Source organism: Aphelocoma coerulescens, chromosome 6, assembly GCF_041296385.1.
Source record: "Aphelocoma coerulescens isolate FSJ_1873_10779 chromosome 6, UR_Acoe_1.0, whole genome shotgun sequence".
Taxonomy (NCBI): domain Eukaryota; kingdom Metazoa; phylum Chordata; class Aves; order Passeriformes; family Corvidae; genus Aphelocoma; species Aphelocoma coerulescens.
In genome coordinates, this window is record NC_091020.1 from 13481044 (window position 1) to 13503046 (window position 22003).

A 22003-nucleotide genomic window follows, 5' to 3' on the forward strand; every position below is an offset into this window, starting at 1 on the left:
TCCCCTTTATTTGGAAATGAGAGAACATGCATTTGTGTCTTGCTACACCCAGGGATGCAGTTTCTGTCCATTGATTAATGTATGGGCTGGTACCCTCAGTATAAGGTAGTATTTCATGCAATTTGTAAGACTAATTTAGAAGAGAATATTTGGGATTTTTTTCCTACATTCTTCCTTTTTATAATCTGTTGAAAGACTTTTCTATTTATTTGAGCATGTTGATATATGCTGAGAGATAACCCTGGTGTTTGCTGGCTGACTTTTGCCACAGGTGAATGCAGAGACTGTGCGCTACTCAATTTGCATCTCTAAGCTCCGAGTGAAGCCTGGGGATGTTGCTGTCCATGGAGAAGCAGTTGTATGTGTGACCCCTCGTGAAAATAGCAAGAGTTCCATGTATTATGTATTGCAGTCCCTCAAGGAAGAACTGCCAAAGGTAAAAGCAAAGGCTTTCTCATGCTTTTGTGGGAGGTAATCAGTAGTAATAATTCAGGGTTCCATGGTGGCAAGACAAAATAATTCTTGTCAGTATTGACACTGAAGATAGGCTGAGGTCAGTAACTCTTAGATTGTGGTCGTACTGCCTTGCTGTTGAAACTAAGCCATCCTTTGCTAGTATTTGTAAATAAAATGGAAGCTTTGATATTTCCCTCACAGTTTACTGAAGCTTTCCAAGTTCAGCAGTTTTATTAAATAGTTGCATCTGTTTCCAGCTGCATCTAGAATTGAACCACATGACAGTATCTGGCATTTTTTCAGCTTTCTGTGAGGAGACTGTCTACTCTGGATTCTAAAAATAGAGATAAATGAACCTTTATTGTTAGCAGCTTGCCCTTTTATTTGTATGGGTCTGCTGCTATTCAGACACCCAAACCTGAGTATGAGAATATCTGACATAAAATATAAAATGTAGATAGTGAGCAAGGTTTATAGTACAGTGTCAGTTTGTGTATTTAAGAATAAGAAATTTTATTAATATGTGTTTTGAGTGAGCCTTTACTCCACTTACTAGACCTTCTCAGTAGGTTTGAATGCTGTAAGTGTTACCCTTTTATACTGTGTTACTGTATACATCAAAGTTACCAGGGTTTTTTTGTTTTATGAAGGTTGTAGTGCAAGGCATACCAGAGGTTTCCCGGGCTGTCATTCATGTTGATGAACAAAGTGGAAAGGAAAAATACAAACTTCTGGTTGAAGGTGATAATCTACGAGCTGTTATGGCTACTCATGGAGTGAAAGGAACAAAAACATCCTCTAACAACACTTACGAGGTAATGTCTAAATGGGTGCTGTGGGGTTTTCCCCATAGCATCTTTATTACAAGTGCTCGTTTGTGCTCAGATGCAGGAGTTGATATGCAATCAAGCCTGATTTCACTAATAGGTGTCAGAATGCATTAACACAAGAGAATAATTCCACTGGCAGCACTGTTCACTTCAAAGAAGCTGTTTCTATAAATATTTTTCAAATGGAGAAGTTGAAAAGGGTAGTCATAGAAATGGAATATCAATATGCTATCAGATGGTATTTATACCAGGAATATACTTGCTCCAAGCAATTGGTTCTTCTTTCATCTAACACATAACAATCATGTAACAATATCTTGTGTAGGTAGAGAAAACTCTGGGAATTGAAGCTGCTCGGACGACCATTATCAATGAGATTCAGTATACGATGGTGAACCATGGCATGAGCATTGACAGGAGACATGTTATGTTATTGTCTGATCTAATGACTTACAAGGTTTGTACTATGTCTTATCTAAATGTTACTATTGGCCTGTTTATACAAATTAATTTTACCAGCTAGCGAGCTAGGGAGATGGAAATTCATCCTAGGCTTAAAGAATTCAAAGTTGTACTGACCTAATACTGTTATTTGTATTTTACACAAAATGCTTAATTACCCCAGTTCTTGGGCGAGGAGGGATCTATTTTGACTGAAAACAAATGGATAAAATGAGAAGGGAACAATAATTTCATACTGAAAATAGGAATCCTGAAAATGACGGTGTGAAAATCAGCTGTTTGGGTAGCCATGCATGCAGTTTAAGGCTTGCTGTGGAGAAAACCCCACGGGGTGTGGTTCATAACAGCTGCACCATATGTGAGAGTCAAAGGATGCAGACACTACACATAGAATCAGCTGATGTGAACAGTCTTACAGAATGTGTTAGAAAATCAATCAATAAAGAGCAGATATGATTTTGCACTTTCTTTCACATCCAATGTGGTTTTTAGAGTTGAGTACACTTAGTGAAGTAAGATTTTCCAATTTGCCTGCCAGAGTGCAAGGGTTTAATTTGGGTGAAATGGATGAAGTTCTGATTTGTTCCAAAACTGCAGAGCTTTGTTGTATTGAGCTGCAGCAGTCCCCAGGGCTGACCCTATGGAGCTGCAGCACAACAGTAGAAAAGGGCATCAGAGTGTCATGTTTTAAACTTGGTGGGCTCCTACCATGCATTCTTTTGCCTGTACTTGTGACTTAGGCTTCTTTGTGCAATCTGTTATAATCAGGATTTTTCTAACAAACATAGGCAGAAATAAGTTAGTTTAAAAAGCTAATTACCTTTTTTTCTGGAGAATGAAAAAATGAAGATTTAGCATCTTCTGTCAACTCCTGGCAGCTGAGGTCAGATTTGTCTGCAGATAATAGGCAATAGATTCAGCATATTGCTCTCAGACCCCACTGAAGTTTGTAGCTCAGAAGCCAGTTTATAATTGTGGGGGCTTTTCTCATGGCCATGTTTCTTCCAATCTTTTCAATACTCTTGCTTAAAAAAATGATCTATTAACTGTTTGCAGCAGCTTATGTTGTATATGAAGAATGACTTTTGTTTTATATAAATATTGATTACTATCAAACTATTAACCTTCAGGATGTTCAACTGTAAAGCAATGTCTTACGACAATTCTCTATTATAGATAATATATTTATTTACTTGGACTTACTCTTTGGGTTTTTCCATCAATCAAGGGTGAAGTGCTCGGCATTACCAGGTTTGGACTGGCAAAAATGAAGGAAAGTGTGTTGATGCTGGCTTCTTTTGAAAAGACTGCTGACCATCTCTTTGATGCTGCTTACTTTGGACAGAAGGATTCTGTTTGTGGTAGGTATTGCAAAGTCTGCAGTTTGTGGTCCTTACCCAACGTCTGTAAACTTCTTCAAAGCATTGGAGTTTTGCTTTGTTAAGCTTCCTGTTCCGGTGGTATGTCAAAAGCTTCAGGTCTGAGCCTCATCCATCTTCTAGGACCCCCTTGGTCCTAGAAGTTTGGTGTATGTTTCTCTACTTCTAATCTCTGACTGAGATCTTCAAATCAGTTGGATATTTGCTGGATGTTTCTTAAAGTACACTTTTGGTAATTTGGTTTTACTTCTCATGCTAGATCTCAGTGAAACACTAGGAAATTTGTCCCACTATCACTAGTTCTGTTTTTTTCTATTGTAAAATGTTTGTGTATCTTCAACACCTAGAGCTGATGAATAAATGTAGTACCTCACTCAGTATTTAGATTTCATTTTCATTCCTGCTAAGAAGTAGGAAGACAGGTACATCTCAGCCTAGCTGAAGATTGCACTGTTACCTGATTGCTTAGGTGATTTGGCACTGGTACCTAGAAATAAGCAGAAAGGCCAGGTTCTTGACTTCTTCATTTAGTTCTAATCTAAATAGATGAAAATTATGGGTCTTTGTTTTTTTAATTAGAAGTCTTGTTTATCATTTAACAGAACAGACAAGATACCTGTTGTCAGAAATTTCTTTTTAAAGGTATCTGTTCTTCAGTTTTAAATTTAAGTTCATTAGCATCCCCTGAATCATCTTACTGAATTCATGAATTAATCTGGTAATTGAAAATATATGGCTACATATCCACAAGTGTATGCATGCCCACATACATTCAGCAAACAGAATATTCATTAAAAGAGTTCTGGTATTCTGTTTGTCTCTTTATTTTCTATTTTTGCCATGTGCTCTAATATTTGGAATTAGTTGGTTTTTTTTTTAATGCCTTTGCCCCCATTAGCCCCCAATCAGATTTTCTTCTCCTTTAAGCTACGTACATTTTGGGACTGAATTGTTAAAAAGTCTGTCTAATAGGTTAAACGGAGAAAAGAAGTCAAGCAGGTTTCACCCTTTTCAAGATCTGTTTATGCAATACCTACCCTCCTGGAGCTGGAATTGCTCATTGGGAGTTTCTGGGTGCTAATGAAATACAGAAATATGCATGTATTATGTTAAAATTTACTGGTTTCTGTGTATGTCTAGGTAGTCTTAATGTAGCCAGTTTCAAACAGTGCTTTGTGCACAGTATTTTCTGAATCGCTGGAATCTGTGGATTACTAGCTTGTATTTTGAGAACTCTGCCACTTCTGGCTCTCCAGCATTCCACATGAGTGGGATTTAATTTCCTTTTTTTTTTTTTTAATTTTTAATAATTTGCCCACGATTAAAGCAAAGATCCTTTCTGAGAATGATTCAGTCCTAGACAGTAAGGAAAAGAAAATGTGTTCTCTAAGTCCCCTCTGAGCTGGTAAAATCCTGTTTTGAATAATGTGAAAACCAAAGGTATTTTGATGTCGCCTCCTATATAAATATTTTAGTTTGAATAAGGAAATGCAGTGGAGAAAACAGCAATTGTTGTCTGCTTACCAAAACTGAAGAGATGATACTGGCTTGCTTGTGTGAAAAATTGCTGTGCAGCTGCCTGACTTATTACTTGGTCCGTGAGGCAAAAAGGAGGTGGGGAGGAAGGCTTCTTGTTGTGTATGTGGAAGTATTGCAAGTGAATAGGGATGTACAAAATCTAAATTCAGTTTTCATGGTTCAGTGGTAGACTCAGGTTGAAAGATTATTGTGCAAAAGCAGGGAAGGTTTTTTTGCTAGGTGTAAGAAAGGTATTTCCTTTATCTGTTGTAATGTGCATGCTGTAGGGGCCTAAATCTACAGTACCTCTTGAAAGTTCTATTTTGCACAAGATTTTTAAGAGCATATTATTGGCAAATAATGTAGAAATGCAGCACTGGTCTAAGAGCAAAAATACAGACTCTTCATTCCTATACATTCAAATTGCAAATCATGCCTTGCCAGAATTTTGAGTAAATGTATTTCACCCTTTGTGCATTCAAAGGTACATCTATTTATTGCTACCTTCTTAAACATTTATGTGAAGGACAATCTAGTTATATTCCTGAGAACATGCAAAAATGTCATTTGGATCATAACAGTGTGCTGAGAGAGAAACACTGGTATCTGAGAGCTTGCTTTGAGTGTGGAACGTTCTTTGGAAAAGGTGTGCACATTGGTAGATCTGGAATATAAATGTGTCAGCACATTGCAGTGAAAATGTTACAACCATCAAAAATCATTGGGACAGACTCAATCTTCGCTTCAAAATGAGCACTTTCTGAGTGGTGAAAATGCCAGAAGTGTTAAAGCTCAAGTACTTCTGTGCCTTTCTCACTGGGAACTTGGGGAGGTTTCAAAGGAACCCTGCCAGATTTGACTGAAGCCTTAGCACTGAGTCAGAGAATTAACATCAAGTAAGTTTGCCTTGCATGTTCTGCTACAGGCACTGCATGGAATATGTCTTCTCCAAAAGGAAACCTTCTGAAGGGCTTTCATTACTGGAGAAGATGTCTAGGCTAGGTTGAAGTTTTCCTGTAGAATTTAATGCTGTTTAAGTAACATACTGGTCTGATGACCATGACATTTAACTTTGTCGAGTGAAGGGGCCTTGGTCCTTACCTGTGAAGTTCAAGACTTTGTAGGCAACACATAACGGAATGGGCAAATGAAAGTAGTTTTGTAAATCCTTACTGTTCAAATGTTCACTGGGTTTGTTTGGTTTTTTCCTAGGTGTTTCTGAGTGCATCATCATGGGAATTCCAATGAATATTGGAACAGGACTCTTTAAACTGTTACACAAAGCGGACAAAGAATCAACCCCTCCCAGGCGGCCTCTGATATTTGATCATAATGAATTTCACATTCCCATTGTTACGTAGCACTTGGACACAAAACAAGATAGTAAACCAAGAAATAGTAAGCAAACATAATTTAAATTAAGAGAAGTGTATTATCAGTTCTATGTGTCTCAATAGCAGTGAATTGGTAAGTTAAATACTATCAAAAGAATTGCCCAGTTGTTCACCACCTGTTTTTAGTACAGACCCTGAAAGGAAAGAGTGCACCAGAGAGTGGAAATAAATTTAAAGTAGATTTCACCTGATAGCATTTTCATGTGATAGTGTTTGCTTTTTCTATTACTGTTAATGGGTGGAAGCTGTTATTAACTCAGTATTTATTACATGTGTATTCAGATTTTTTTTACTAAAAAAAAGAGAAAATTGCAAGAGAGTTCTGGGAGCTTGCCCAGAGTGCTTTTGGAAATGTCCTTTCAACAGGAGCTGCAGAGGTCAGTCTACAGCTGTTAAGAGCAGGAACTTCAGAAAGCTGGAACTAGTCTGTGATTAATTCATAGTGAGTTCAGGAGTGCTGTTCAAAGTGTTTGAAATACTTGCTCTTTGCTTTTGGTAGTTTTAATTGGTTTTTCTTTATCCTGAGTTATTATCCATTAAATTATTTTCCTCCCCAGGATTCTGTTTTGGGACCATATCTACAAGAAGCTGCACATTGTGGATGCTACTAAATTCTGAGAAGACTGTTGTAAGAATATTACAAACTATAGATAGCTTTTCATATGACAGCAACTGTCTAACTGCTGGAATCAGTAACTTACAGTAGTCTTAGTTTAGGGAAAGTTTCATAATTGAGCAGGATCATCTGAACAACTTAGTTTTATTTTACTATCTAAAGTAGAAATTGAAGCGGATGCTGTTTCTGTGCATTGCCGTGAAATAATTTGGAAGTATTTTTAGATTTAGTCCACTAAAGCAGTTTTCAGAATGAATATAGATCTCAAATCATTTCAGTGTAGTATGTTTAAATTTACTGTGGTGCTAAGGAGGGAAAGTACCTTCTTGTTTTGTCAGCAGTGTTTGGATACTCAGTGTGCTCATGACATGGGTCAAGGAAGTAGATAAAAAAGCAGAAATTGTGCCCTCATGAAGTAAAAGGTGACTGCTGAGTATTCTAGCATTTGAAAATGAACACATTAGTGCTGCAGTTTGGCTTTATGTCCAAGAAAAGTGTAAGGCTCCAGTCAGAGACTGTAAATCTACTGGTTTAAGTCTTAAAGTGCCACTGTGTCTGTTTTTTAATTCATGCTCCATGCAGACAAGATCTCATGTGAAATTCAACATAGCTATTCTCAAATTATTTTGTATTTTCAGTGTGCTGCTAAGATCTACATCTGCCTAGATTTTGGCAGGGTGAAGATGGAGAATGTAGTGCATTTATTATCTGCTCTAAAAACTACATATATTTTGCTATCTCTGTTTTAGCAATAGAAATTTCAGAAAAAATTAAAGTTTTCTTTGTTATCTCAGTGAGATTGCCACTTACTCATTTGTCTATTTCTTTTTCAAGTTGTAAATTTAACATGGGTAGGGGCTTCATGGAGAGAAAGCCCATAAACCTTTCCTGTGGTTCAGTACTTTGTTTTATCATGGGAAATTCTACTGACAGTGCTTGGCATTTTTCTGAAAAAAGATTCTTCCCAAGGTCAAAATGGGTAGAGTTTGTATTGGAACAAATAACCACATCTTTCTTTCTTCCATTTTTGGGTTTTTTTTTATGTTCTCTCATTTTTTGGTTTTGGGTTTTTCTTTTTGTTTGGTTAGGTTTTTTTGTTTGGTTGGTTTGGGATTTTTGTTTTGTTTTGTGTGGTTTTGGTGTTTTGTAAATATAGAGAAATGAGCTATTTAAATGGTGGGTTCACTCTCTTTATGTTTTAAAAGTAAGAATTAAATTACATCTTTTATCATTGTCTTAAATATGACAATAAAAAGAGGCAGAGGTAAAGAATATGGAAACTTTGTGTTTTATTGGTGTATTATATTTCTGCATAATTAATTTATGGATGAGATAACCTCCATTTCCTTTATTTGCTTAGTTAGTAAGACAATTGAGAATTACTAAGCTTAAATCTCAGGTATTTACAATGTAAATTAATAAGTAATATAAAACCTATCTTGCCTAAAGTCACTGTGTCTTGTCCTCAGATCATGCTCTGAGCCTTATGAGTGTTTCAACCAAAAATAGATTGTTTACAAGAGCACTCTGAATTAGTAATTATTGTTTGAGCTCTCTGTGCAGTCAGTAAACAAATTAGCTGTTGGATTTCACTCGTAAGCAGCTTTTTCTTAAGGGTTAGTTTTAACAGTAAAGAAATGGAACTTTGTAATAATAAAATTTACATTTTTAGTAAATTTTTTAGCTTATTTTGGGTTTTTTAAAAATAAATACTATTTTTCACATTTTCCTCTATTTTCTAATTAATGTGCTAATTGAAATTAGTGAAGTGTAAATTTTCAAGAAATCAATTTGTTTTCAAATATCCATATGCTGCTTTCTCATCTTCATTTTTTCCATCTGTTTTAAAACAAATTTAAACTCATAAAATGAAGTACTTTCTTGGTGTGTTTATCAGGAAACTACTTCACACACGTCTCTTATCTGCAGAGAGAGAAGAAAGCAGCTGCACATGCTATATAGGTTTCCTGTTATGACTATGGAAAGTTGGAAGTAAATCCAGAATTGTGCTGCTTTGGTCCATAACTTGAATAAATTTAGTATAGAAGGCTATTTCCTTTTTTGATTATCTATGCTTAAAGATAAAAAAGAAGACGAAAGCATATGAATGCTGTGTTCTATAAGTTAATTGCAAGTAGGAAAAAATCTGGCTGTTTCAGGACAAATATTCCTTGGCGTCTGACCAATTGTCACTGTTTCAGTATAAGTTGAAGGAACCACTGCAACAGGAATTCCTCAATTTTTGTATCCCTATGCTTGCAGACTGAAATGTCTTTAGAAACCCATAGCAAACAGGATACAGGTTTTCTTAGTATTTGCATATTTGCCTGAATTATTCTGTGCATGTAACTAATAAATCTATCTTTGAAGTGGTTGGCTAAGCTTTGTATTCAGACCTAGGAAAGTCTGTTGGTTTAAATATGTTGGGAAAAAACATAAGAAAATAAGCAAAATTGGCCTATTATTTTTATATTGTCTAAGAACAGAAAAACTAAAAGGGACCAGATTATAAGATATGTTAATATTTTAGTGCATCAGTACTTGACAGGTTATTTGGATGTGGTTATGGTACTGATACAAATGCATAGCCAGTTTATCTTGAAGAATGAATACCAGAATCTCACAGGCTGATCTGAAAGACTCATAGAAAACAAACCAGCCCTGCTACTTTGGTGTTTCAGTGCTTGTGAAAATGAATCAAAGTTTCCTGGAACTGATAAAATGAAAATTTTAAAACATTCCTTCTTAATGAAACCAGATCATATATCATCATCTTCCACTAGAGAGCAGCATTTTCTTCTGAGAAAAGAAGTATTTGGGTAGCTTCCTTATTTTTTTTCTATTAAAAATGGTTTTTTTGCAATATCAGGACTGAAATAAGAGGGAGAGTTACCTGTTACAATGATGTGCGTGAGGAAGGAAATTAAGGGAATTTATTTTCTTAAGAAGGAGAAAGCAGAGTCCACATATGCTTTTTCATTAATTAGTAAAATTTTCACTTGAATATATTTTGTCCATCTGGCTTAAAAAATAAACAAGCAAAAAGCAGTACTTAAGTAAAGGCTATAGTCATTCCTAAAAGGATGTAGTGAGTTGCCCCTGGGAAGTGATAGAACAGCCAATCTGCAGTGAGTGGGGACATGTCTTTTGTGGCAGCATTTTCCATGCAGCCGTGATTGTTCCAATCTGCAGTCAGTCTTTCCAGCGGGCACTGAAATGCAGCTCTGAGAGCTGCTCTGAAGCATGAAGTTCTGGCAGCTGGCTGGGGAGTATCTCACATCCTTCAGCTGCTGCTGAACTCCAAGGCAAGGCTGCATTAAAAACACTTAAAGGTGATGCTGATTGATGCAAGAGACCAATGGTTAGGACTGGAAATAATACGAAACTGGTGGTCTTCTCTGTGTATAGACAGCTGAAACCAGCAAGATTTATGACAGATGACCTCCACTTGAATGTCTAAAAGCTACAAGCATGCCCGTAGTTTGTTAGTTCCTGTCGTATTTGTGACTCAATTCACAGTGGTGAGAATCTGGTATTGGCTGGCTGTGCTTAGGGGTTCTGTGGGCCATGAGCTGCTCTGACACTGCATTGCCTCAACCACCACAGTTACTTCTGTGTGAAGCCACTGTGTGTATCAGATGTTAAAAGGTGTTTCTTCATCTAAAGAGTCTGTCCTGTGAATCCAAGCCTGCAGGATCAGGAATAATTGCATGCTCCTTTTGGAAGCAATGAGAGTAGATAGGACTGATGTATATAGAAATATGGTGGTTTCTGCAGGTGTTGAGGATAAAGGGAAGAAAGCAGAAAAGACAGGAAATGCAAAAATAAGCAGGGGTATATGGAAGCAGTGTAGAAATTCAGATCTGCTTGGGGAAGAAACAGACATGGCAGCTGGGTAAAGTGACACACAGTTATTCATAATCTCTTTAAGGAGTCCTAGTAAAGTACTGGAAATAGCTGGGAAAAGGACAGGTATTCATTCCTGAGAACTAAGATTTTGTCATTTGTCCTGGGGATTGCCGTTAGTGGCTGTGACAAATTATAGTTAAATCATCATTTATTTTGTGGGTGACTTAGTAATGAGCAATAACTCCAAATTAATTCCTCCAGGTATTGTATCTGTTTAGTTATAAAACTCTATCAACCAACTGTGCATAATTACAGCTGCTGAACTACAGTGATTGCTACTGTTAAGTGTAAAAACTGCTGTTCCTGGTGGGTTCTGGTACAGCTCATGTGGAAGATCATAGCTATAATTAGCAGATGAATAGGAATCTTTTAAAACATGTTGATACCTGCAGTTAGATCAGAAATATTCCTAGAAAATCCTTATCTGAGGAGTTCTTAGTAATATGTAAGTCCTGCTACTGGGACAAGATACAGAAATTACATCAGTTACATTCCTTACGTTGTGTCTCTTCCTGGAAGAGAGGTGACAACATCTATGAAGAGCAGATGGGTAATTCACTGAAGTCTGTAAAGGAAAGCTATTCTATGTTGGTTTTTCTATTGTTTCTGTCGATCGTAGCACTCTGATGGCAGACATTCATTGCAAACTGTCTTAATTTTTATGTTGGTTTCAGATCCAGGTAGTGCAGAGGAATTTTAGTCCATGGGTAAAAGAGGACATGCAAGTGTCTCTCTGACTGTGGCTTTCAGGGTCCACAGAAAGCTGGGGTACCGTACCCTCAAGATTTCAGTCCAAGTTCCTCTCCATGATAGTGGTGTTTTGTCAGGTGGAGACAGTGTTGGCCAGCAATGAAGCTGTTGTGAAAGCAGCAGGTGCCTGGATTATTAACCACAGGCATTTTATTCTCCTTTTTGTGAAAATGTAGGTTGGTTGCTTAATCTTTTGATACATATGACAGTTTTCTCAGTGTGCATCCCTATTAAGTGTTAAATTGTGTGGATTTTTAAAAGCAAAATAAAGAAAATTAATTGCCAAGAAATGCAAAAGCAATAGTGAAATTATGCTGGTAAACTTCAAGAGTCCCAGAAAATGTCAGAATTAGTTGTGAGACTGAAATTATTTTTCTTGATTTATTATTCCAGGGTTTGTTGGTTTCTGGGAATTGATTAATGTGGTGTGATTCATCCTGGTGTGTCACAGGCAGGGGATTCTTTGGCTCAGGTTGATTGACAGCATCCCCATGGTAAAATGCTGTTTGTGTTTGGAGTGATGAGGATAGTTTGGCCATGTCATGGTGCAGGCTTGAAGCACTGACAGTGTGTGACTCATTTCTGAAGGGCACAGTGGGTAGGGGATCTCATTCATGGGAAGGAAGGACACACCTCACCCCTTACTCTGCCCTGATCCCTGCACTTTTCCGATTCAGTGATGCTAGAATGTCTGCTGTGTGTGTGGGTACCTTGACAAGCCCACACAATAACTTTCCCATATGCCATTGTTCCAGATTTTCTACTCATGCAGGTATTTTCCAGTTACATCAAAGACTTTCTTTAAACTTTTATTTTTCAGAAGATGTATAGTTCTTCTGACTTACACTATTGCTGTGCATTTTCCAGTTTCCTTTGCATTTATTTCTGTCTCCTTGTCCTCATTTCTCCCACAGATTCCTCCCTTCTGGACCTGTAGTGACTGTCACTGCTGGTGACACTGCTTCCCTGCAGCAGTGCTATGTCAACCATACTGTGCCACTGGCTGGATTCAGCTCAGCCATGCAAGGTTACCATGAACATTTGCCTGGAGGATAATTAAACCACTCAAGGAAGAAACATCTCCTCAGCACATCTGGATGTGGAAATTCACTGCCATCAAAATTACAGCTATAGTCAAATAACTTTTGAAAAAAAAAATGACCACATTATATGAGGGAATATATTTGTACTCTAAACCAAAATGAAAGGCATCCCTGCTTCTTGTGGCTCTTTGTCAGCACTAAAAACTGTATTCTGCCCTTTAGATCTCCAATTACTTTTGTCTTTAGCCTGTTTCTGCTTTCTTCTTCAGCCTTCCTACTTAGCTGGCACAGATGTCTTTTCCCTTGCTTGTGGTTTTGTGTATTCTGTTGAAAATAAGTATGGGGAAAGATGAGCAGCACAGCAGTTTGGGAGGTAGTTGGTACATGTAGAATCAGTTAACTGTTGCTGCCACAGACATATAAGACCTGCGGAAATCTTTAGAATCTCTGTACTTTAGATTCAGTCTGTTAAAGACTATTAAGTTATAATAGTCTCTCCTGAGCAACATGGTTGTGATAAAGCCATCAAGGTGAGAGAAGGGACTGTGCTTGTGAAAACATCCATGTTGTATGGATTACTTAGTAAATAGCATTGCCAGGATGTGTGGATTAAAGAATGTGATTAGCATCTGCTGTATATAGTTCTTTTTATTCTTTCATCTTCCAAAGAAAGTCAAAAAAGGCTAGTTGGTGCTCTTGAAGTCAGCTGCAAGATAGACACTGACTTCAGCTGGAAAAGGAGAGGGCAAAGCAATGAAGCTCTTGGCTTCCATTAATATTCTTGGAAGGGGAGGGTGGCAGCTCTGAAGGTGAGTTAAGGGAAAAAAGTTCTAAAAATACAAATAGCCCATGGTAAAAAGGATAATATTTGGCTTGCCTTGCTGATGAAGTATATTTATCCTTCATGGAATATCCCTAGCAGATTTGGAGACTTTTTATTTCAATTATTCTTTTGCACAGTCTTTTTATTACCAAACTGGGGCTTAATCCAAGTCCCCTGGAAACCAATTAGAGAACTCAGCAGAACTGGATGAGCTTTGATATATGCATTATATTAAATATTTCTATCATCAAACTCCCACCAGTTAATGCATCTTTATAAGTTGCAAACAGTTGAACAACACTTCTCTAAATATCATTGCTGCAGACTTGATTCAAAAAGAATCATGTTAACCTAAATCCTTTTTAAGGCTTCCCTGCCACTCAGGACTTTGTCTCAGATGTCTCTCCTTATTCTGGGCCATGCTGGATATGCTCTTTTCCATTTAATATCGAGGTGGGGATTTTCTATTTGTCTTGGGAGTTGTTTGTTTGTTGTTCAATTCTGACAAATCTTGGTATTTATAATAACTTAAGTTCTAAATTATTTTTGTAGCATTTTTCTTTAAAAAATACTGGTTAACTTGAACTGTTGAATGTTTAATTTTTACATTTGTGTTATGAGGGGAAAAAATACAGATAGGTTGAAGATCTGTAGTTCATTCTAAACTGTATGACCAAACCTTGTGGAAGCTGGTAATGCAGCTGCCACTGTACCAAGCTGAGACTTTATTTCATTCTGGAACTCTCTGATGGCTTTCCCATCCCTCCAAGGCATGTAGGCTGGAGCAGAGACTGTATTACTTTTGCCTTTTAAATGAGAGTGTAATTTAGGAGTTACTTCATTTCACGCTGTTTTCAGAACTGATTTTAGTTAAGTCCAGTATTTTTGTCATTTAAAACACTCCTCAGTCTTAAGCTGCATCTTGGCCCATGGTCTGCTTTGCCTGAGCAAATTGACTACAGCAAGTTGTACAAGGGTTTCTCTTTGACTTTATTCTCGCTGTCATCCCAGTTTTGTGTTTACCTCCTACGAAAATCATTTCCCTCTCCTGCCCAAGGACTATCATGCAATATTAAAAGTAAAAATTCCTTCTCAAATTAGAAGCATATGGAATTTATGCAGTACTTACGTAAACAGAAATCCATGTATCACTGTCAAGTGGCAGTTCAAATCTTAGCTATGGGTATGACACACAGAATCTGCTGCAAGTCAAGCTTATTTTTCAATGTCTTGACCATCTATCTTTGCCTGGTTTTCACAGACACTTGTAAAACTGCACAATTAATGAAAGTACACTAGAAATGCTTCTCCTGTATCATAAACCAGATGAATTCAGAATGCTAGAGCATTCATTATGAAGCAATAATAATCCCCTCTAGCTCTCTACAATCCTGTTTTATCTTCTTCCATGCATAACAAGCTTTTGCAGTCCAACCACTTCTGAGTATTGGTCTGTTCTCAAATGTGGATCTGCTGGGTTCTGGGGATTTTTAGGAAATGGGCTGCCACCTCTCTTTTCCCCTTAGCTTAAGCATTACAGAATAGATGAGCTGTGGGATGAGCTCTTCAGGCATGTGTGGAAAGACAGGTGTTGCATGGTATCTAGGGAAACAGAGAACCAGACTTGCATGCACACCTGTCCATTTTCTCAGGGAGCTCTTTGGGCTTGGACTAGAGATACTTGGACTACTCTGCAATTTTCAAGGAATATTGACTTTTCTTCAGCATCAGGAACCATTTTCTTTGCGTTCAGTTGTGCCACAATCAAAGCACTGCCCCTGGAGTCCCTGGAAAACTTACCTTGTAATTGACAAGGATTCAACTCTTAAACCCTTGTATGTCAGTGAGCAGGGGAACTACCTGCTGTTAAAAGGAGATACGTAATTCTTAGCAGAGCTGAGAGATGGAACATAAGGAAATGCCTTTCCTTCTTCAAGAGCCTTTAGCTTCAAATGCACTTTGAAAATACTCATTTCTGACAGAAAACCAATGATGATGGTGAAAATGTGCTGAGGCAGTCTCTGGAATCCTTACTATTACATTTTAATATCTTCAACTGCAGTTTGGGTTTTGTTCTTACGAGCTCCCAGTTTGTGCATGGCTTGTTAATAGAAGTTGCCCGTGGGTGTTTAGGGCACCCATTTGCTTTTATCTCCCCATTAGCGCTTAAAGAAGTAAAAGCAAATGATTGGTATAAATAATCTCTTGTCTTGACTTGAAAACTGACCTAGAAACTGAACCAATAACAAACTTCAACAAACAGCTTTGAAAGGGCTGTTTAACATCTGCTTGCTTATAGAAGTTAACCACATCACAAGCCAACCCAGTCTCCCAAAGAAAATTAAATCACCCCCAGTCTCCCAAAGAAAATTAAATCACCCCCCTGGTCTGTTCTAAGCAGATGGGTACTTGGGATTTGCTTGCAGAGTGTCTTCCCTACAAAAGCTGAAACTTTTACCCCCCTGCAGGATCGACGCCAGTGTGCCTCCATAGTGTTTCTGGTTTCCTTTTGCTGCCTGTTTTTGGAAGCAGTTGAGAAACAGAAGTGATTGTGTGTATTCACAGCTCCAGGAGGAGATGATTTACCTACCCTTTTCTTCTCCCCTCCCTACCCCAAACAAACAAACACCCTTCCTGCCAGCTATTCTGCCCCTGAGGAAGGCCTTTTCTTTCTCTTTTAACAAGTTGATTAAGTAAAACAAGTTTTTTATTTGCTTTTTTAACAGCCCAGGGGGAATCTAAAAACTTCAGCAAATGGGGTATTTTCTTTCTGTTGAAGCTTGTTGAAGCTGACTGAAATAACTGTCTCATCTTCTTCATTTTAATTTGCCCAGAGTGGGAAAAGACCACAATAATTTTTATCTGAAAACTGCCTAGTATAGTACAAGATGAAGTGACTGGTGAGTTTTATGGCTACAGAAATAAAAGGCAAAAAAAGGTAATATGATCCTCTGGTCTGCTTTCCCTCATACAGTCTGTCACAGAAGTTCAGTGAAGAAAGAGCTAAACCATTTCCTGGAGTTCACAGTTACACATTTTTGGGAAGATAAATGATCCATGTCCTTCTGTGAGTGTCCAACAGCAGCTCCCTCAGTCTGCAGCTTCAGCAGGAGCTCTGAGGATCTCAGAATTTATGGCCATAGCCCATTCCTGGAGATGATACTGCCAGGTGAAATATTTTCCCTGGGCACTGCCCAGACTGCTCACATTATGGTTTTGGTTTTTTTTAATGGCTAAATGAGATCCTTTGATCTGCTGGCATATTAAACCAGCACCTTCTTATCCTGCAAACGCTAGTTAATTGTCTATCAGTTACATTAATCTGAAAAAAATAAGCTTCTGTTGAGAACTGCTTAGCTGCTAGTGTTTTCTATTCCACCCATGACCAAGTCTCTGTGCTGTTCACTTTGTACCTAAAGAGCTCTAATCTTAACTTGGTGATTACTTGTGTTTTTCATATACCTGTCTTAGAGATTGCATAACCTTCCTTCCATTACCTTACAGTAGATCTCTCGATATTGTTCTCTAAACCCATAGTTGCTTGAATCATATGATTACATGAGAAGCATAGCTTTTGTTATGAAGCCATTTCTAGTGTACATGTCTGCCTGAAGATCTGTGTCCTAAGGGCTCCAATACCAAAAAGCAAATGAAATGTCTCCCGTATATTTAAAAATAATTTTAAAAATCTTCAAATCTTGAAGTAAATTCTCTACTTTTGGCCATTAGAATCTGTGATTGGTTCAAACCAATGATTTTGATGAGGGGATTTACCAGCGAACCTGTTACTGTATCCCGCAGCCGTAGGGAGGAGAGGAAAGAAGATCCAGCAGGCAGGAATTGTGCAGCAAGATTGATTTATTTAATTATTTTACAAACTCTTTTATAGACTTGTTTCTTCATAGTCTAATTGGACAAAGGATCAGCCACCCCCCCTGGGGTGATTGGCTAGAATCCTAAAATATCGTCAAAATATTTTTCCACTGTACCATAAACAAAGTTCTACAGGGTCACAAGTGTTCATAGTTACAGAACTTCTGCAAATATCTTCGTGAGAGAGAAAAGTATCTCACGGGCTTAGAAAGAAGCAGGAAAATTGCTTGGTAACAGCATTTTTGTATCCACACAAACCTATGGCAGCAGAGCTGCTGCTGTGACTCGGGCAGCAGTATGCAGGCAGGTGCAGAAAAGGAGGAAATGTTTGAGGAGTGACAGCTAATTTTGCACAGAATACTTGTCTGATGAAAAGTTCCATTAAAATGAGGATAAGAAGCCTGTTTTAAAGACTAGATGTGTCTAAAGGGTGTCTTATCAGGAAATATCAACATTCTGGGGTACTGTAGTGATCTGAATTTGGGTCACTGTATAAACTTCTGGCATAATAAATTTGCATCCATTTCATAATTTGAGTCTTCAAAGTATGCCTAAGTCTTACAAAGACTTTCCCTTGCACTTGCTGGAGAAGGTCTACACTGAGTTAAAGTAACCGAGGTAACAGCAAGGTCCTCTCTTAGGCAAGTGTGGCAGCTGGACCCATGGAAGAGACATCTGAGCAAGGAGAAATTTATCTGAATTCTGCTGAGAGCCAAGACATGCCATTTGCAAGAAAAATTGAGTGTTGGAGACTCAGATATGATAAAAAGGTAGAAACTGCATTTCCAGAAAGTAAGAAACCTGGTACATCAGGGATTTACCTGCTACCTTGGCACTACCTGAGAAGGGCAACAAGCAATGTGGATCTGCAGGCAAAAGGTGGGGCAGGCAATGCACCATGAGAAGATGAATGTTTTAGTTTGAAGAGAAGGCAAAGGACTAAGACAAACTTCTGGGAAAGGCAGGAGTAAGAAGTATCCAGAGCAAACACTTACCAAGGTACACTTCCCTCTAGATTTTGAAATGAGACTCAAGATAGGGCATAATGTGGCTGCTTGAGCAATGCCATTCCTGTGTTACTGCAACCCCTGGTGAAAGGTGCACTTCAGTGCCCAATCAGGCAGAGAACAGAAACCAAGATTGTCTTTATTACTTCAAGTAGCAGAGAACTGCTGCATCGACCTGAAGTATGGCTCTTAACATAATGCCTCGTAATGAAATTTGATGGCATGTTTCCTTTCCTTTACAGGAAACTATTTAAGCACATACACAATAAAATAATGTTGTTAAAGGAGATTAGTTGATATTAAAAAGTCTTAAAAAAAGGACATATTTGAATAATTTGTGCAATCTTTGTTCAGTCTTCCTGTGCATGTGCCTTCCAAAAGCTTTCCATTGCACGATGTCCTCTGGCAGGCACAAAGGGACCTGTCTTGGCACTGGTCGGGGGAGGTCTGCTCAAGTGGGTGACACCAGGCAGCTTTCACTTCTTACCGGTGCTGTGAAGCCAACAATTAATGCACACTGGTGTTAACTACTACTTAGGGAATGTACAATTACTTTACTGGGTAAACTGCCCAACTTACTAGAGAGATATAGGCAGATTTTCTGGTAAATTCAAATAGACTAGAACTAACATCGTTTGCAGGAATTTGTAACAGTAGTCATCAGACAACAAAGGTAATCTCTGTGTATTTTGTATAGCAAAGAAAGTTGTTAGAAAAAATGGATGCAAAATTAGAAGAAATTAGTCTACAAGAGCATTAAATAACAATGAATTGACCAAACATGAAAATACTTGTTTCAAAATCACCCCATAGTTTCAAGTATTGTTGTAAATAATGACTTAAGAAAAATCCCTAAGACCTCTTATTCTCTATCTGCCTTCACCAGAAGTAGAATCCACAGCACAATCATGCACGTAACCCAAGGCGTTTTCACATGAGAGAAATCATCATCTACTGAGCTACATAAAGTGTCTTGAGATCAGTTCAGCACCTGAATTCTCCCAATCGGTGTGTTAACAGGAAATTGTAGGGAACAAAGGCTTCCCCTTGTACCTTACTGAGTCCAGGTCTCTGGATACTAAATAAAACACGTGGTTGGTTGGACCGGAGACTGTCAGATAATTGCGGTTCTTTCTTGATGTAATGGGGTTAATACCACTACCAGTAAAGCCCTTTCAGTGTAATTGAAACGTATGAAATGTGGATTTATGATGATAACTGCTTGTGGTCATTTTGCAGTCTGTTTGCCTCGCTGTTTGCAAATTACGGTAATATTTGGTGCAAGTGATGTTGGCAGCCCATTTAATTTCAGACAGAAAAGTTGTTACTCTCCTGTTTCTTTGCTAAACAATTGCATCCTCCTGCTACGCCTGAGTACGGACACATCTGTTCTCTATTTGTAAATTACCTGGTCTCTGGTCATTCATGAAACGCTGATGAAATTTACAGGGAAGACGAGCCAACAGCTATTACTGGTGTTTAGATCTCTTGTTTGGAAACTTTTGTTTTTACAAAATCTAATGGACAAAGCCCCTATCCAGTCTGCTATTATTTTGATGTTTAGCTTCTCCAGGCTTGGGAAGAAATAAACCTTGATGCCAGAAGCTGCCGCCCGGTGCAGACTCCGGCTCCGCCGCTGCACGGCCGGCAGCCTCAACAGGCGGCCGCTCCCGCCTCCGGGAGAGGGCAGCGGCACGGCCCGCCCGGCCCCGGCCCCAGCGCGGCAGCGCCGCCTTTGTCTCGCCGCCCAGACACCCGGGCTGGGCACCCCGTCCTGTCCCGGCGGAGCCCCGGCGGGAGGAGCGGCTGAACCTCCCGCAGGCCGCGCCGCGGGTCCTTCCCCCGGCCCGCCCCGCTCCGCTCCGCGCCACACGGGGGCCGACGGGCGCCCCTGACTGACGGCCGGGGGGCGGGCGGCGGCCGGGCCGGGCCAGACCGGGCCGGGGGAGCGACGGCCGCTGCGTCGGGCGGGCGGCGCGGAGCAGAGCGGGGCGGGCGATGCGCTGCCGCAGCCCCGTCTCGGCGCAGGCGGCAGCTTTGTGTAGCCAATATGGCTGCGTGCGCCCGCCGATGAAAGGAGGCGCCTGGAGCTGAGCCCGTCTCCCCGCACCCCCTCCCGGCCGTGTGGCTGCGGCGAGCGGCGGAGAGAAGTTATCCTGACTGCCCCGCGGGGGTGCGGGGTGCCGGGAAGCGGCGGCGCTCCCCGCAGCTCCTGCTCCCGGCGGTCTCCTCCCGCGGGCAGGCGGGAGGAGGAGAAGTTGTTTCGCCGCCCGGGGGGGCGGAAAGGAGGCGAGCGGGGCGCCAGACGGAGAAGGAAGAGGAGCAGCAGCCCCTGACGGCGGCTCGCCCCCCGCCTGCTGGAGGAGGAGGAGGAAGAGGCGAAGGCAAAGCCGCCCTCGGCCCAGGTCCTGTCCCAGCTCCGCTCCTCCTCTCCGGACGAAGTTTCGCCGGGGGCCGCTGCGGAGGCGCCGGGTGCCGGAGGAGGGCGGCCGGCGGCGCCCGCCCCGCCTCGGCCCGCGCCTCCCCGGGGGCGGCGGTGGCGGAGCGGCGGGGCCGGGGGCGGGCGAAGTTTGGCCGGCGGCGGCCCTGCAGCAGCCATGGAGCCGAAGCACAAGGAGCTGCTCGCTCAGTGCCGGCAGAGCTTGGCACAGGCCATGACCGAGGTGGACAAGGTGGTGGAGCTGCTGGAGGCCGCCGGCGCCCTCGGCCCCCGCGACCTGCGCGACCTGGAGGCGGCGGGCGGCGGGAAGGCCGAGCTGCTCATCGCCCTGCTGCTGGGCAAGGAACGGGACCACTTCCAGGACCTGCGGGTGGCCCTGGAGAAGACGCAGCCCCACCTGCTCTCCATCCTCTACCTGAACGGTGTGGCGGGGGCGCCGGCTGCGGCCGAGACGGCCGGTGAGTGGGGCCCGGGGCGCGGGGCGGGAGCAGGAGGAGGGCAGCGCGGGCCCCTCGGGGCCCCCCGCCCGAAGGTGGGAAGGGAGCGGGCGGGGGTCCTCCTTTTCCGGTGGAGAATAGAAGTCCCGTGTTTGCGCTTGGGCTCTCGATGCTTGTTTTGTGTTTCCGACCCTTTCGCTTTCTCTCCTGGCGGGAGCGCTGGTACTGGTCCCCGAGAGGTGCCGCGGATGCTGCGCCCTCCCTTTGGAGAGGCCAGCCCAGCCTGGTTCTTGCGGCTGCTCCCGTCCCCAGTAGCCGGGTGTCGACTGAGGGCTCGGGAAAACCGAACGCGAAGGGGCTTTTCTCCCTTGAGCACCAACGCCAGTGGTGTTACACAGTCGCCTCTTGACCGGGCAAAACTGAAGCTCCCCCCTGCAGCCACTCTGCCGGAGCTGGCTGGCTGGCAGGACTCCAGCAGATGTGCCTTTGAGTGAATACTGTAACTTTTTCTCCGGACAACCATCTGTTTGTTTGAGGTTATATTGTTGTAACTCTTCTTGGTGGTTAGAACAGGGAAACCATTAGTTTAACTGCAAATCCAGACGAGAAGAATTTGAGTGTAAAACACGTCCTTAGGTAAGTTGGGCTTTGATCCACGGGTCTTTCCCTATTCTCCTCCTTCCAAAACAAGTCACAACCTACTTTCATGTGCACAAACCAAAGCTTTAAAATAATGATAGGTGACAGTATATAAGGCTTTGCAAGTGCAGCTTTGTTTCTAAATGAAAAATTGGAGTAAATGGTAATTCTGTATTTTAGTGATGTCTAGGTATTCTTATCTAGTGTGAGCAAGTTGGCTGATTCAGAAATGCAGAGTCTCTCTTTGGTGTTGTTATTGGATTCGAGATTTACAGTGTCACTACCTATTTACATAAGGAAATGCATTGGGAGGGCTTCTTGACTCTTATAAATGATACCATTTCTTTAAGAAAATGAAGCCATTTAAGAGCTACTTCTGTCAGGAAAATAGCCCTTGCATGTGTGGTTGTGCTGTGTACTCTGCCCT

At 40.9% G+C, this 22003-nt stretch overlaps 2 protein-coding genes across 7 annotated transcripts in view; both read left to right on the top strand.

Moving 5' to 3' along the window:
• POLR3A (RNA polymerase III subunit A) overlaps positions 1-16099 on the top strand; it is a 41929-nt gene extending 25830 nt beyond the window's left edge. For 3 of the 5 annotated variants that reach the window (XM_069019276.1, XM_069019279.1, XM_069019280.1), the window contains 5 exons: positions 272-436; positions 1107-1271; positions 1612-1743; positions 2977-3109; positions 5858-7841. In XM_069019276.1, the coding sequence (XP_068875377.1) occupies positions 272-436; positions 1107-1271; positions 1612-1743; positions 2977-3109; positions 5858-6006 (744 nt within the window). In that variant the 3' untranslated portion in view covers positions 6007-7841. Of the gene's footprint in view, positions 1-271; positions 437-1106; positions 1272-1611; positions 1744-2976; positions 3110-5857; positions 7842-12228 lie in introns of those variants that run through there. The other 2 variants (XM_069019278.1, XM_069019277.1) reach the window with 2 other exon arrangements.
• Positions 16100-20405: 4306 nt separating this feature from the next.
• The window catches only part of DLG5 (discs large MAGUK scaffold protein 5), a 98263-nt gene continuing 96665 nt past the window's right edge, over positions 20406-22003 (top strand). The window contains exon 1 of one of the 2 annotated variants that reach the window (XM_069019287.1): positions 20406-20958. In XM_069019287.1, coding sequence (XP_068875388.1) covers positions 20658-20958 — 301 coding nt within the window. In that variant the 5' untranslated portion in view covers positions 20406-20657. The remainder of the gene's footprint in view (positions 20959-22003) is intronic. The other variant, XM_069019282.1, reaches the window with a different exon arrangement.